This window comes from Panthera uncia, chromosome A2 (assembly GCF_023721935.1).
Source record: "Panthera uncia isolate 11264 chromosome A2, Puncia_PCG_1.0, whole genome shotgun sequence".
NCBI lineage: Eukaryota > Metazoa > Chordata > Mammalia > Carnivora > Felidae > Panthera > Panthera uncia.
Window position 1 is genome coordinate 19,171,848 of NC_064816.1, and position 16,700 is coordinate 19,188,547.

A 16,700-nucleotide genomic window follows, 5' to 3' on the forward strand; every position below is an offset into this window, starting at 1 on the left:
TGAATCCAGGTAATAGGTGTATGTACTATTCTTTCAATTTCTCTACATATTTTAACATTTTCAAATGAAAAGTTTGAGAAACCCTCCCTTCACAACCCCATATTCCCACCATTACCCTCAAGCTACTACACCCCACTTTTCTGTTTTTTCTGCAAAAAACACTTCAGAAAACTTGTCTCTACTCAGTGTCTCCACTTCCCTGTTCTCTCATGAGAACAGATTTTCACCCCAGTGCACAGAACTAGCTCCTGACGAGGTTAACAAGAAGATCCATATTGTTAAATCAAAGGTAATTCTCAATTCTCATCTTATGAACTCATTAACAGTTTCTGACCAGTTGATCAATTCTTCCTTGAAAGGATCTTCCCCCTTGCCTTCTGGGGCACATCTTTTTCCTGAGGTCTCCTGCTGCCCATTCTTTTTGGTCTCCTTCTCAAGTCCCTCCTCACATGGCAAATTCGAAATATTGGCATATGCCAGGACTCTGTCCCCTCAGTTCTCTTCTCTAGCCTCCTTAACGATTTCATCTAGTCTCATGGCTCTATCAACCCGTGAATAACTCCTATATTTATATCCCCTATCCCAGACCTCTCTTCTGAACTCCCATTTTGTATATTCAACTACCCATTCCCTACCTGAATGTCTAATAACAAACTTCCTGTGTCCAAAAACCCAGAGCCCGGCTGTATCACTTCTCATCACCTGTACCATGCCCTCCTGGGCCCAGCCCCACTACAGTCCTCACATGTGAGCTGGCTTGACACACTCCTAACTGGAAAGCCTGCTCTTGCTTGTCTCACAGAAACCAGACTCACACTTTAGGAACTTTACATCCCATCATGTGTCTTCTGCTCAGCCTCCAGTGCCTGCATCTCACTCAGAGAAGCCAAAGGTCCTAACAACACCCTATATATAAGATGCTACTATGATATGTGTCACCCATTCCCCCACAACACTGAGCTGAGCTCTTACCCCTCTTCCTTCTTCCACCTCCAAAGGGCTTTTCCCTCGGTCTTAAAACACTTTTCCCCCCAGATATCTGCATGACACTTCCTTCAAAACATTCCTGGGGTGCTGGGTGGCTCAGTCAGTTAAGCATCCAACTTTGGCTCAGGTCATGATCTCACAGTACGTGAGTTTGAGCCCTGCACTGGGCTCTCTCCTGTCAGCACGGAGCCCAGTTCAGATCTTCTGTCCCCTCTCTTTTGCCCTCCCCTGCTTGTGCATGTGTACTCTCAAAAATTAAAAAAAAAGGTGGGGGGTGCGCCTGGGTGGCTCAGTCGGTTGAGCCTCCAACTTCAGCTCAGGTCATGATCTCACAGTTTGTGAGTTCAAGCCCCACGTCGGGCTCTGTGCTGACAGCTCAGAGTCTTGAGCCTGCTTCGGATTCTGTGTCTCCCTCTCTCTGTCCCTTCCCGCTCATGCTCTGTCTCTGTCTCCCAAAGATGAATAAATGTTAAAAAAAAAAAAATTTTTTTTTAATAAAAATAAAAAAATTTAAAAATTAAAAAAAAAAATACTCCTTAAACATCACCCTATCAGTGATACTGACCATCCTAGATAAAAGAGAAGTCCCTCACAGCACCATCAATTATTTCCTTTTACCCTGCTTTCTTTTCCTTGGCAGCACTTATGACATACCATATATTTGCTTCTCTATTTGTCTCCCCAGTGAGGCTTCATAAAAGCAGGGACTTATATTTCATCTAAAACTTAGTATTTGAGGGGCGCCTGGGTGGCGCAGTCGGTTAAGCGTCCGACTTCAGCCAGGTCACGATCTCGCGGTCCGTGAGTTCGAGCCCCGCGTCAGGCTCTGGGCTGATGGCTCGGAGCCTGGAGCCTGTTTCCGATTCTGTGTCTCCCTCTCTCTCTGCCCCTCCCCCGTTCATGCTCTGTCTCTCTCTGTCCCAAAAATAAATAAAAAACGTTGAAAAAAAAAAAATTTTTTAAAAAAATAAAACTTAGTATTTGAGGGGCGCCTGGGTGGCGCAGTCGGTTGGGCGTCCGACTTCAGCCAGGTCACGATCTCGCGGTCCGTGAGTTCAAGCCCCGCGTCGGGCTCTGGGCTGATGGCTCGGAGCCTGGAGCCTGTTTCCGATTCTGTGTCTCCCTCTCTCTCTGCCCCTCCCCCGTTCATGCTTTGTCTCTCTCTGTCCCAAAAATAAATAAAAAACATTGAAAAAAAAAAAATTAAAAAAAAAAATAAATAAATAAAACTTAGTATTTGAAAATAACTGCTGTGCTAATCATACCTTTCTTAAGTTGTCGGATTAGTTCATGTTTGGTCCCACATGGCTTATAACTACTTTACTACACTTCTAGATTTTATCTGGAAAGAATATCACTAAGTAATTTCTTGCTGCCCTTAGGACTGCCCTTCAGTCCAGAAGTTTTCATTACAAACAAATGGGCATAATCAGTTTGAAAGCAGTGGATTCTTAAGTACTTACGTGGGCAATGTCTCCTTTTGTACCTATGACTCGATCCTGAGAGTGCTTACTGAACTCAACATAGTGATCTTCTGTGAAGGAATGCCTACAAACAACAAAAGTACTTAAGTGATACACCTTCAGGAAACAGTCACTGAGCCGACTGAAAATAAACATGATTCTCAGCCTCCTGCCTGACTATACTCATCTGAGGATTCTCAGCAACCAAAGAGGAAAAACTGTATACTTAAGGTTTAAAAAAAAAATCCCTCCATCAGTTTAACCAAGCAGATCCAAAAGAATTAATTAATTAGCAGGAATTACTTTGTTAAAAAATAAATGGATAACAAGCCACACGTCTTTGAAACATACCCCAGCAAAGAGTACAACTATCATATGTGAACATGAGAAATTACACAGATGTGCCATTTTGGATTAGGGAAGGGTCAGCTGTGTGATGGGACTGGTAAGAATACTTGGTAAGAATATCTCAGAATTAAGGATAAAACCTTATTAAACATGAGCAACAGACAAGGAAGAGAGAAGTTAGCAATAACTCACAGCATTCGTCTTTTCCCAAAAGGCTTCAAGTTGAAGAATCGGATGAAGGGAAATATAAATTAGGTAAATTGTAGAACAGAAAGAGTTGGGTTATAAAAAATACATACATACTTCATATCAAATACTGATTTCATTCCCCAAAGTGCAGACAGAGGCTGGCTCCAAGTAGCAGATGTCAGCAGCAAGGACCCATCCTAAAAGAAGAAGGAGGCCCAAGGCGGGTAGTCACATGTTTATATAAATGCTGTCTGCCTATAGCATTTTAACATACAAGCTCAAAAATTATTATTGTATTATATAGAAAATAGAAAAACTACGAAGAACCAAGAAGTGTTCGAAACTGCTGGGATTTAAGTATGTGCACATGCAATGTCCTAAAAAAAATACCTAAATTTAAGAAAAGACTAACTCCTCCTGAGCTAGTAACAAAAAATACAATAGTTCCAAGGGTAGGGGAAGAAAAAAACTTGGAAAGATGTCAAAGATGGTTCCACCTTTCTTAACATTTGGCCATATATCTCAGTCTCCCTCACCTGAAATATCAGTCAAGTGAAAACATGTCTTAGACTTTCTTAGCTAACAACTCTTAGGATTTTTTCAAAAAGAAAGCCCATGGGGCGCCTGGGTGGCGCAGTCGGTTAAGCGTCCGACTTCAGCCAGGTCACGATCTCGCGGTCCCTGAGTTCGAGCCCCGCGTCAGGCTCTGGGCTGATGGCTCAGAGCCTGGAGCCTGTTTCTGATTCTGTGTCTCCCTCTCTCTCTGCCCCTCCCCCGTTCATGCTCTGTCTCTCTCTGTCCCAAAAATAAAAAACGTTGGAAAAAAAAAATTTAAAAAAAAAAAAAAAAAAAAAGAAAGCCCATTAAGGGGCCCCTGGGTGGCTCAGTCGGTTAAGCTTCCGACTTCGGCTCAGGTCATGACTTCGCAGTTCGTGGGTTCAAGCCCCTGGAGCCTGCTTTGGATTCTGTGTCTCCCTCTCTCTCTCTCTGCCCCTCCCCGGCTCACACTCTGTGTGTGTGTCTCTCTCTCTCAAAATAAATAAACATTAAAAAAAAATTTTTTTTAAATACTTTAAAAAAAAAAGAAAGCCCAATAAAGGCTGAGTCTCCTTTACTCTATCAGGAAAACTATCCTTGTCATCTTAACAGTCCTAACTTTTAGAAATAAAGGTGTCAATTCCATCCACAGAATACTAATAAACCATGACCCACTAGAACCATATAATGCTTTTTTCCTAAAAACTCACAGTACTTTGAGATTTCTGACACAAAAAGAAAACTTCTGTGATCATAGTTTCCATCTGAGGCAAATTAAAAAAGAAAGGTTCACACATACATACACATACGACTCTTAGAAGAAGGTTGGCAAACTTTTTTTTACTTAAAGAGCCAAACAGTAAACACATTAGGCTTTGTAAGCCATATGGTCTGTGTCACAACTACTCAACTCTGCCATTGTAGCACAGAAGCAGCCACAGACCACACATAAACAGATAGGCATGGCTATGTTCCAATAAAAGTTTATGTACAAATTAACAGCCAGCCCACAAGCCCACAGTTACCAACTCATCGAAGAAGAATGAATGAGAACCACCTAGGAAGGGACTCTTACCCTGGAAGGTTCAAGATGTGTGATAGCCGAATTGTGACAGTTATAGCTGGCTTCCTCTTGTCCACTAAACACATTATAGAGCTTCAACTGCCCAGTGCAGGTGCCAAGCATCAGGAACCGCTCCCGTGCTGAGAATGCACAGCAAGTGAAACCACTCTCATCCTCATTGGCTTCCCTGAACACTGAAATAGGACGGAACCTAAGCAAAAAAAAAAAAAAATCAGAGACAACGCACAAGGACTCCAAAAAAAGAAAACTTTGCTAAAAGGATGAAAGAAAAATTAAAAAAAAAAAAAAAGAGCATTTATGTTTCAAATGGGTTCTCCCAAAATATCATAGTGACCTTCAGTGCTTCCTTTTCATTTTAAGTGAGAGAAAAGGACCTCCACTTCCAAGTTTTAACAATAACAAAAGTCCTCATATTTGAAACTTGTGATCCCCTCATCTTTATGTGAGATTTGTAAAGAATCAGAACAGGAAACAACTGGACCAGCACAAAAACAAGTTTGGGAGTCTAGTTAGGAACAGGATGTTGCATGAGTTCTAGAAAACACACTAGTTGTAACAAGAACACAGAGTATCCTTATCCTAATAATATCCTAACAATAACAATCACATAAAGAACCCCTGGTTGGGGCGCCTGGGTGGCGCAGTCGGTTAAGCGTCCGACTTCAGCCAGGTCACGATCTCGCGGTCCGTGAGTTCGAGCCCCGCGTCAGGCTCTGGGCTGATGGCTCGGAGCCTGGAGCCTGTTTCCGATTCTGTGTCTCCCTCTCTCTCTCTGCCCCTCCCCCGTTCATGCTCTGTCTCTCTCTGTCCCAAAAATAAAAATAAAAAACGTTGAAAAAAAAAAAATTTTAAAAAAAAAAAAAAAAAAAAAAAAAGGAACCCCTGGTTGACAAAGGGGGTACAGTCACATTACTCATGTATTTACACAAAGTGACAATCACTGGTATTTCAGACCAACAAATAGTCCAGCTTTCTGGAATCATCACACTTTGATTTAAATAGAAGAATCATGGGGCGCCTGGGTGGTTTGGTCGGTTAAGCGTCCGACTTCGGCTCAGGTCATGATCTCACGGTCCATGGGTTCGAGCCCCGCGTCAGGCTCTGTGCTGACCACTCAGAGCCTGGAGCCTGTTTCAGATTCTGTGTCTCCCTCTCTCTGTGACCCTCCCCCATTCATGCTCTGTCTCTCTCTGTCTCAAAAATAAATAAACGTTAAAAAAAAATTTTTTTTAAATAAATAGATAGATAGATAGATAGAAGAATCATTCCAATTCCCAGGTAGTGAGGTGGCCTCTCCTTACCTGCTAAAGATAAGGTGCCTATCAAAGCATCCGCCATCCACCCCTCCATACTTTGGAAATGATGCCCTGCGGTTTAGCCTTGAGGTAAAGTTTATTGGCGCTTGCCGCCTCTGTTTTGGCTCAGGACACTGATGAGGAGTAAAGAGGGAAAAAGGTGGGCAGGTGGCAACTGGGTTCTTGCAGCGAGCATGCTGCTCTCTAAGATATTCTGTGATGATACTGTCCAGCGTAGGTGGGGAAGGAAGATGTCTGTCCAACTGCTTTTTTATGGCTGGGCTTTGGCTATAGGCGCCATGGTCCGACTTCTGCCGCAACACTCTGATTTTCCTGCCATTGCAGGGTGATGGCCTCTCTCTGATAAAACTGATCCTACCAATCAAGGGGGAATTGCCTGCGTAAGATGGGCCAGGCAAGGCTAGTGAACCTTGCGGGGGCCGTGGCTGAGGATGGGCAGTGGGGGCAGGAGGGGCAGTGGCACCCACAGAAGCATGGCTGCCCAGTCGAGTTGCAATGCCGTTGGCGATGCGAGGTGTTCGGGGAAGAGAGACAGGAGAAGCAGCAGCAGTGACTGGGGTGAAGGCAGAAGAATGAGAAGCGGCAGTCATGGGCAAGTCAGCCTCTTTCGTCAGCACGGTTGCTGTCTCCCCAAGCCCTTTAGAAATGAGATGGTTACGTATCAACAGAAGCAGCTCTTTCTCAGGGAAGGAAATCCTTGACTGGGCAACAACATCTGCTTTTTGCAGTCGTGCCAGAGACACATCAGTGCCAATGAGAAGAGGCTTTCCTGACACTCGTTCAATGAGCTCAGCGGCATACTTGCAGAACTTGACATGATCACTGCGCTTGTCCTGCAGCACAGGCTCCTTCATCAACTGCTGGATCTGGCAGCTGCTGAAAAGGGGCAGTTTGCTGATGATCTGCCGGACAGTGCTACTGCGAGAAAGGCCCACTAGGGCCTTGCAGGCCAGAGCCCTTATCTGGTCTGCATCAGTGATGGGCATCTTGATGGATAATAAGGACAGGAGCACCTTGATGCCATTGTTGGACTGAACCACATTCCACATCTTGGCCAGGGTGTGCTCGCTACTTTTTGGAGTCTGAGGCAGCTTTCTCCGAGGAGTTCCAGAGATAAACTTGCCAATACTGGAAATTCGGTTATCCGGGCCACAAACACAATTGATGATAATCTGAAGTGCTGACTTCTGAATTTCAGCATCATGGATAAAGAACTCACCCTCAGCCACTCCCAAAATAATGCTGATACCTATTGGGGAGAAATACAAAACATTTTATATTGTTCTTCAAAAAACTAACAGCCAAATTCAATGATTGTTCCAGAGTCAAAATTTAGACTTCGATTCATTTTGTTCCACCTGAAACTACTGTACCATTTTATTAAAGGACAAGGAACTTTTTGAATAAAATACAATCAGTTCTACTACAATATAGCTTCATGATACAATACTTCATATGCAGTTGTTAAACAGGGGAATGAGGTCGGTATTATGTGGAAGTTACCAGGGTCATGTGCAATTTTTCCTGGGTTAAGGGGAGCAAAAATAGCAGGAATAAATTAAAACCTTTAGCAGGAAGGAGAAAAACCCTCAGCCTGGCTGCCACAATGGCATCAGAAACCCTTTCTGCTATATATGAATAAAGTTAAAAACAAGTGGCTGCACCTCAGGCTTTCTCCCCAAAGTGGTACACCCCAAGACCCACAGCCAGTCATACCACTTCCCATGCTCACTTTAGCAGGAGCCCTTACCTGACCTGTTCTTAATACGATACATTTTCCTTTTGTTATTATGTATGATAGCTTCTATCCATTCTGAGCTGCTTGCCAATTACGGAGTTAGGGCTCAGATTACAAAGTTGCTTTAAGTTTTCTACTGTCTGCCCTAACCCATTTTTCCCATAAACTTTATTTTTGGCATAAGACTCTGGAGAGTACAGGTTTTCAAGAATGAACCTGTACCATCATAGCACATGTATCACTTAGAAAACCTGAGTTCACCAACACAACTGATTCCTTTATATAGGGGCAACTGGGTGGTTCAGTCAGTTAAGATTCCGACTCGGCTCAGGTCACGATCTCGCAGTTCATGAATTCGAGCCCCGCGTTGGGCTCTGTGCTGACAGCTCAGAGCCTGGAGCCTGCTTCAGATTGTGTGTCTCCTCTCTCTGTCCCACTCCCACTCGTGCAGTGTGCATGTGTCTCTCTCTCAAAAATAAACAAACATTAAAAATAATAATAAAAACAAATAAAAGTGTATAGCACAACTTAGATGGGACAAGGCATTCTCCACTACTACCTTCTGTTCTAATATTGCAACTCAGGTACACAACTATGGCCAGAATTGCAAAAGAAAACAAATCCAGACCAAGCAATCACAAAAATGGAAAGGTACAACCTACCTACAGTGGAGACGGTGGAGCCAGCCTCATCTAGCACATCCACTGATTCTGCCAACTGCAGCTGGATTTTTGGCACAACAGTGAGAATAGCCAGAACATCCAAAGCAAAGCGCACAGTATCATTCCTGGACAGGAAAAACAATTAGTTAAACAGAAACTAGGAGACAGTCAAAACAAAAAAGTTAAACTGAGATACAGAATAGATCAGAACTACTACCTATGTGGCTCTGTCCCTAGCCAAGACATGAAGAGAGCATTTGTAAGTCACCATGACATTACTTTCAAAACAGTGGGGATGGAATTTTCCCCACTGCTAAAATTAAAAACAAAGGATAATCCCTAATGCTGATAAGGATGTATAAGGACAAATGCTCTCAAACTTTTGGTGGGAGTACAAATAGGGCCCTCATTTTGAAAAACAATCTAGAAATAGGAAACAAGATTCTAAAAATGTGCCTAAGCTTTAGCCCAGGAATTTCACCTGGAAGAATTTGTCCTAAGGAAATAATCAGAAATACAAACAAGGGGCGCCTGGGTGGCTCAGTTGGTTGAGCGACCGACTTCGGCTCAGGTCATGATCTCACGGTTCGTGAGTTCGAGCCCTGCGTTGGGCTCTGTGCTGGCAGCTCGGAGCCTGGAGCCTGCTTTGGATTCTGTGTCTCCCTCTCTCTCTGCCCCTCCCCCACTCATGCTCTGTCTCTCTCTGTCTCAGAAATAAACATTAAAATTAAAAAAAAAAAAATACAAACAAGCATTTATGTGTTAAGATGTCCATTATCACATCGTTTAAAGTAACACAAGAATTAGAAAACCTACACAGATAGTAGGAACACATGTGTGTTAAGTTATAGTACACTCATCTGATGAACTATTCTGCAGCTACGGACAGCCCTTCTCAAAGAATTCTAAAGAACAAAGGGAGAGGCTCAAAATACAACATTAATAAAATAGAAAACATAAGATATAAAATTGTAAGCCTGACCATACCAAGTATTGATAAAAAGGCAGAGAAATGAGAATCCCCATATCCTGCTGTTGAGATGAAAATGGTAAAGCAACATCCAATAAAGATGAAATGCAGGCACCCTACAATCCAGCTATATACATCATATCCCCAAAGAGACCCCAAAAGGAGGTATGTGGTATCATTCATTTGATAGCAAAAAAGGAAGTAACAAACACTAAATGTCCATCAATAGGGTAATAAACTAATACAGAAACACGTGAATTCAAATAAATATCAACATATATACATCTCAAAAACACAAGGTTGAAAAAAGCAAGTTGCAAAAGATGCATACAGGATAACATATAATTTAAAAACATACAAAGGAGTATTCTATTATTGCTTATACACACACATGTATGTGGTATAAAAATATAAATGGAGAGATATACTCCAAATTCAGAAGATTGGTCACTGTGGAGAGGCAGAAAAAGGAATTGAGAAAGAAGCAAATAATGCCACCACATGCCAACACTGCATATTGGGTTGTTATGTTAGTCTCTGTACATTTTGTATATTGAATTATTTCATAAAAAGATGAATTTGGTTAAATTCTATGATCTCAATTAGGTATATTTACACACATTATGGAAAAAAGACTAGAGAAATTAACAGTAGCTGAAAATCATTTCCTTCTCTAAGGTTCTGTATATTCTAAACAGAAACAAGTATTTGATTTTTAGAAACAAACTTTTAAAGGACACATTCCCAATATATTTATATTCTCTTAGTAATCAAATATGAATTTGCCACTCAAAAAATGTATTTATAACATTCCTAGTTATCTTCTGAGCTTTCATCATCTTTTCAACAAAGTTCAAGTGAATATAATAATCTACTTTAATACTCTAAAACAGTGGTTCTCAGGGCACCTGCATGGCTTGTTCAGTTAAGGGTCCGACTCTTGATACTGGCTCAGATCATGATCTCACAGTCATGAGATCAAGCCCCACGTTGGGCTCACCACAGAGTGTGGAGCCTGCTTGGGATTCTCTCTCTCTGCCCCTTCCCACTCACACTCTCTTTCTCAAAATAAATATTTAAAACTTAAATAAGTAAATAAAAGTAAAACACAGTTCTCCAAGTGTGGTTAGGGGAACCCAGTGATCTCTGAGACCCTTTCAGAAAGTCCCCTGATATAAAAACTATTTTCAGGGGCGCCTGGGTAGCTCAGTTGGTTAAGCATCCTGGTTTCGGCTCAGGTCATGATCTTGAGGTTCATGGGTTCGAGCCCCATATTGGGCACTACACTGACCATGTGAAGCCTGTGTGGGATCCTCCCTCCCTCTGCCCTCCCTGGCGCACGTGCATGCTTTCTTTTTCTCTCTCTCATAAAATAACCTAAAAAAATTTTTTTTAATTATTTTCATAATAATACCAGGATGTTAGTTTCCTTTCTCACTTTCATTCTCTCACAAGTGGCTACTAGAGCTTTCTGAGGCTATGTCATGTGTGATGTCACAAAAGAGTGAATACAGAAGCAGATTATGAGATATTAGGCAGACATTTAAAAACCTTGCTGAAATCATCTGGTTTTATTCTGGAAACTTTTCATAAAAAATGCTAACGTGTAATAGGGTTAAGATTATTTTTAAGTAAATTCATAAGTATTTTTACATTTACTCAGTTTTACTTTCTAATTGTTAAATATCAACAGATTTAACACAAAAACAAAAGCTCTTTGGGGTTCTCAATTTTTAATACAATAAAAGGGTCCTGAGACCAAAAAGTTTTAAAATGGCTGCTCCAAAAGTTATCTCCCTAGATTTACTATCCTGGCATTTCACAAACAAGCCATATGCACCCTAAATAAGGCAGTCTTGTCTTTATGACAATGAATGGATAGGGAAAGAAGGTAAAGAATCACTCTTCATAAACTTTGTTACTGTCTTCTCTTCAGATTCTATCTTTTCCAAAATATAACTTTCTCTGATATCACGCTCAAGTAGAACCCACCCAAACTCCTGATTCTATCAGCTGTCCTTTTCTGAGCCTCATCCTGCTGTACCCTGACTGCTTTTAACTCAATTGTGAAAATCATAAAAGCACAAAATACAGTTTTCTGTGAAAGAAGATTATGTGTGGCTGTCAGCCAGTAGAGAGATGTTTAAAGTCTAAGTACCAAAAAAAAATACTGAACTGCAGTCTCAAGACAGGACTTCAAACCCACCTCTGCAGCTGTGTAAATTACATAACTTCTGTAAGAGCACAGACCTTGATCCCCATCTTTTGTGCAGTATTCATAATCATCAGAACCATATATATAAACAAAAATTCTGTAAATTAAAAATATTATCTTCCGGGGGCGCCTGGGTGGCTCAGTCAGGTTAAGTGTCCGACTCGGCTCAGGTCATGACCTCATGGGTTCGAGCCCCTTATCGGGCTCTGTGATGACAGCTCAGAGCCTGAAGCCTGCTTTGGATTCTGTGTCTTCCTCTCTCCCTGCCCCTCCTCTGCTCATGCTCTGTCTCTCTCTCTCTCAAAAATAAAGATTTTTAAAAATTAAGAAAAAATAGATTATCTTCGTAGGGGCACCTGGATGGCTCAGTCAAGCGTCTGACTTCGCCTCAGGTCATGATCTCATGATTTGTGGGTTCGAGCCCCACATCAGGCTCTCTGCTGTCATCACAGAGCCTGCTTTGGATCCTCTCTCTCTCTCCACCACTCCCCCACTAGTGCATGCGCACATGCACACGCACTCTCTCAAAAATAAACATTTAAATTATATATATATGTGTATGTGTGTATATATATACATACGTATATATGTACATACGTATGTATATATATATTATCCTCTTTAATCTACTTTCTCAGATTCACACTCAAAATTTCAATTCAGTTCAACAAATGTTTGCTAAGCATACACTATATACAAACCAATATCACCTTAACCAAAAGGCAGAATCTAACTTCATTTAAAACCTCTCTCTAATCCCACCTTGCATAATAGGTCTTCCAATTGCAGGCAATAGAAATAAGCTGCAACAAGAGTTGAACACAAGAAAGTTTGAGGAAGACTTCAGCTGGTTCCCAATATAGCTGCGCTGGACCATACTCTATCAAAAACTCCATCATTTCCACAATCTGTTCATGAGTATATGAACACGCCTATAAGGAGAGATGCATATTATTAAAGAACTCTATTACCTGCTTGCTACCTTCCTCATCACAGCTCAATAGTCAACAAGTTTTGATAAACCTAAGTAATAATAGCTTTCAAATTTCACAATTGAGTCAATAGCCCACATGTGAAATAATGAATATGTTTAATCTTTTACTTATAATTAGACTCATAATACATTTTGCCCAAAATAGGTAACAAAATGTTCACAACTTGTTGGTACATATATTTCACAACTTGGAAAAGAAGTACCACATAAAATAACTGGTTTCTTTTCAATTTGTGATTTTTTAAAACACATCTTTATTCCAAAACACATCAAGAAAGTTAAAAAATGATACAGAAGTGGAGTAACAGACGTGCCCTTTCAGAAAAAAAATTCCACACAGAAGGAGGCAGTATATCTAGTACTTTTCATAGAAGAAAGCCCTTTTATACACACTTCAGTTCATCTTTTAGTTTTAATATCCCAGAGAAGTAGCAACTTACAACTAGGAGCAAAACAAGTCCCTGATACATCCATGTTCAAGTATTCTGCCCCTACACAAGGCAAGTATAATCCAACAATGTACATACTGCATAAACTCCACTGATCTCAATGAGTGTTAGGCCCAACAATGTTATAAGAGTTAACTTTTCCTTTTATGGCAAGGTCCTCTCACCTTGTATGGGGGTTGAGGATGGACAAGAATGCCACCCTCAGTCCTCTGAAGTGACTGTTTTACTTGTTCCAATTTAATGGCCAGGTGAGCCTCAAAGTACTTGCGCAAGGCCATGCAGGTATGTTTCCCAGTTTGGCGGCTAGCAAATATTTCATCATCACTCAGAAGTGCACCCTGATCTTCCAAATTTAGAATCTCCAAAGTACTGATCTATTAGGAAAGAGACAAAAAGATGGGGAAAAAGGGAAGGAAGGAAAAAACAGAAAGAAAAAAGTAAAAGGAGGAAAAGGATTACAGTAAACTTTTATGCTCAACAAGACTAACAAACATCAAAGCATATTTGTCTATAAAAGATGTTAAGAGTTGCCATATATAAGCAAAACATTAAACAGTTACTGAAAAATTACATAGCTTGTAATCATGTTGAAAGACATTCAGGCACAAAACCACTGCTTTAAGAAAGATCAAGATTATGAACACAATTCCCCCTATGAGATTAGTATATTCAAGGCAAGTCTACAATGGCAGAGTCCTCTAACCGCTTAAGAGAAGTAAAAGACTTCATTCACAAAAAATGATAGCAAAATTCTTCTAGTCAAAAGCTGTTTCTTGGGGAGCCTGGCTGGCTCACTTGGTGGAGCAAGTGATTCTTGATCTCAGGGTTGTCAGTTCGAATCCCACATTAGATGCTGAGATTACTTAAAAATGAAATCTTAAAAAAAAAAAAAAAAAAAGGTTCCTCTCTTCTACACTACTGAAAGGCAGCCAAGACAAGCAAGACCCCTATTCCTCACAAAAAGAAGCCACTGAGAACCTCACCAAATTCACCAGACGACGAAGACCATCATAGCGGTCAAAGAGCTCCAACACAGCCCGGAAGGAGAAGCAAATTGAGAAAAACATGGTAGCATGGCAGCATCCTGAGGCATGAGAACATTCCATTAACCACAGAGTATAGTTCACCACATCAGACAGAACATTGTGGGGATGCATACAAACCTGCAAAAAATAAAACAGTTTTTAAAAATTTCAGGCAAAAGAACCTTCAAAAAGGGATGAAAAATTCACCACTGTAGCTAGCTATCTGTGCAGAATACAATGGTCATCACTAATGCAGTCATTCTGAGTTTAAAACTTAAGTTACAAATGAAATTCTGTAACAATCTATTCCAAACTGAAGACCCTAAATTTAGATACTTAAATTTGAGCTATTTACTGAATGCCAAATTTTGCAAATATTTACATCCTCTAACGCTCACAGTGCTCAGTTCCATAGGGTATCAGTTCCCACTTAGAAGGTAAGAGGGTGTCTGAACGGCTCAGTTGGTTAAGCATCCAACTCTTTTTTCTTTGTTTTAGAGAGAGAAAGAGAGAGAGAGAGCAAGCTCAATCAGGGGAGGGACAGAAAGAAAATCCCAAGCAGGCTCTGCACTGCCAGCATGGAGCCCAATGTGGGGCTCAAACCCACGAACGATGAGATCATGACCTGAGCTGAAATCAAGAGTCAGACACTTGACCAACTGAGCCACACAAGTGCCCCATAAGCATCCAATTCTTGATTTTAGCTCAGGTCATGATCTCACAGTAGTGAGACTGAGCCCAGAGATGGCTCTGTGCTGGGTGTGGAGCCTGCCTAAGATTTTGTCTCTCTCTGCCCCTCCCCAGCTCGCAAGTTCTGTCTCACTCTCAAAAAATAAAATAAAATAAAAAAGATGAGAAAGAAGCTCAAAGAGATAAGAGACTATCCATGGGTGATAAAAGTGACTTGAACCTTCTGATACTAAAGTCTACAAGTTTGTTATCCACTCACTGATTCGTTTCACATACATTTCGATGTCTCCTATGGATCAAAACGTCTCCTATGGATCAATGAATTCTAAAGTATTCCCCAGGTTTACTTTTTTATCTTAGCCATAATTAATTTTGTATACACACCTACAGATTAAGTTACTATTCTCAAAAGAATACATATCTTTGCATAATGTTGATCACAAAAGGGAAAAAAATTAAAACTAAAACATTATTAACAAATATGCAAAGATGAATCAAGACATAGCCCAAGAAGAATTTACCAACTTCACTCTACCAGAAGAGCCAAAACACACAGAACATTAGAAAAAATATTCCAGGCATGGAAATGATAAGAGCTTCCCTAGGTGTGTCTAGGGACCCACTACTTTTCAAATGTAACTCATTCAAAAATAAAAAATAAAAATAAATAAAAAATAAAAAAAAATAAAAAATGTAACTCATTCACATTTTTTTTTTTAAATCACTAAATAAACAAGTCTTAACTGGAAAAACAGAAGAACCAGATGGGGAAACTCTGGAGCCCTGAGAACAACGGGAATTATTTTATCTCCACCACACATTATTTGTTAACACATACAAAGCATCATCTGTTTTTATAATAGATTAACTCTAAAACCCAAAATATAACTCCATTAACGACATCTGACAAGAGCCCAAGAACTAATACTAATTCAACAGAAATGGCAAAAACTAAATAAAGCCCCTAGACCTCAATCTACCTTGCTTTTTTTTTTAATTCAAATAGGAGAAAAAACAATCTTTTGTAAACAATTTTACATTTTTAGAATGCTTTGTGAAAGCCATATATTCATCATGTTCTCTAATTCTTTCATTAAAATTATTTTCATTAAAATTTCATTAAAAAACTCCCAACTACTCATTTTTTTCTGTGAAGGTGCTAACAAGTCTCCTCACCAAATCCCATTCCCAAACTCTAAATGGACTGGACTTACTCTTTCCATGGCATCCTGGTTGTAGGACAGGTAATACAAGCACATGGATACACCAGTTGCAGCCATAGAAGGACGAGGAATTTCCAGTAATTTCTGTACTCCACCATGCGCAACAAACTCTGTGGCAAACTTGTTATGGAGCAGGAGAGATGCAAGGTGCTAAACAAAGAGGACACATGTTACTGTGGAAGGATCTAGAATAATCACAAAATCTTTTCACAAAACATTAAATCAAGCTGCTAAATAAAAGGAATCCTCTGAAGTAGACAACCACTCCCTCACAACAGAAATAAAACCAGTACTGCTTAAAGGGAAATAAAAAAACAGAGAAAACCCTCTATGGTATGTGAATTATATCTCAATAAAGCTGGGGGGGGGGGGAACCTATTAAGATTTCCTAACATCCCCTTCTAACACCAAAGGTTTTCATAAAGGTGAAAAACAAGAAATGAAAAATACTGCCATAAACAATGACATAGTCCCACAACCATTTTATTATTACATAGCTTCTCTAAAGGATTTTTCTTAACCTTCCCATTTTAATCCCTTAAATATAATCAGCCCTATGTTCTAGTTTTGGCTCAGTCACAGACTTATCATCTAATAAAATACCAAACTCTGTCTTCTTTTTTTTTTTAATTTTTTTTTTAATGTTATTATTTATTTTTGAAGGAGAGAGACAGAGCATGAGCGGGGGAGGAACAGAGAGAGAGGGAGACACAGAACCCAAAGCAGGCTCCAGGCTCTAAGCTGTCAGCACAGAGCCCAATGCGGGGCTCGAACTCACAACCGTGAGATCATGACCTGAGCTGAAGTCAG

General features: G+C 40.4%; 1 protein-coding gene across 13 annotated transcripts in view; it reads right to left on the reverse strand.

The window, feature by feature from the left end:
- Window positions 1-16,700, reverse strand: part of DCAF1 (DDB1 and CUL4 associated factor 1) — a 91,124-nt gene that overhangs the window by 30,987 nt on the left and 43,437 nt on the right. For all 13 annotated transcript variants that reach the window (XR_007459857.1, XR_007459858.1, XR_007459855.1 and 10 more), the window contains 9 exons: window positions 15,882-16,040; window positions 13,936-14,115; window positions 13,117-13,326; window positions 12,272-12,441; window positions 8,325-8,449; window positions 5,910-7,173; window positions 4,600-4,798; window positions 3,102-3,184; window positions 2,451-2,535 (listed from right to left, as the gene is read on the reverse strand). Coding sequence is in view for 8 of the 13 variants with exons in the window: in XM_049640552.1 (XP_049496509.1) it covers window positions 2,451-2,535; window positions 3,102-3,184; window positions 4,600-4,798; window positions 5,910-7,173; window positions 8,325-8,449; window positions 12,272-12,441; window positions 13,117-13,326; window positions 13,936-14,115; window positions 15,882-16,040 (2,475 nt within the window). In the remaining 5 variants the exon portion in view is untranslated. The remainder of the gene's footprint in view (window positions 1-2,450; window positions 2,536-3,101; window positions 3,185-4,599; window positions 4,799-5,909; window positions 7,174-8,324; window positions 8,450-12,271; window positions 12,442-13,116; window positions 13,327-13,935; window positions 14,116-15,881; window positions 16,041-16,700) is intronic.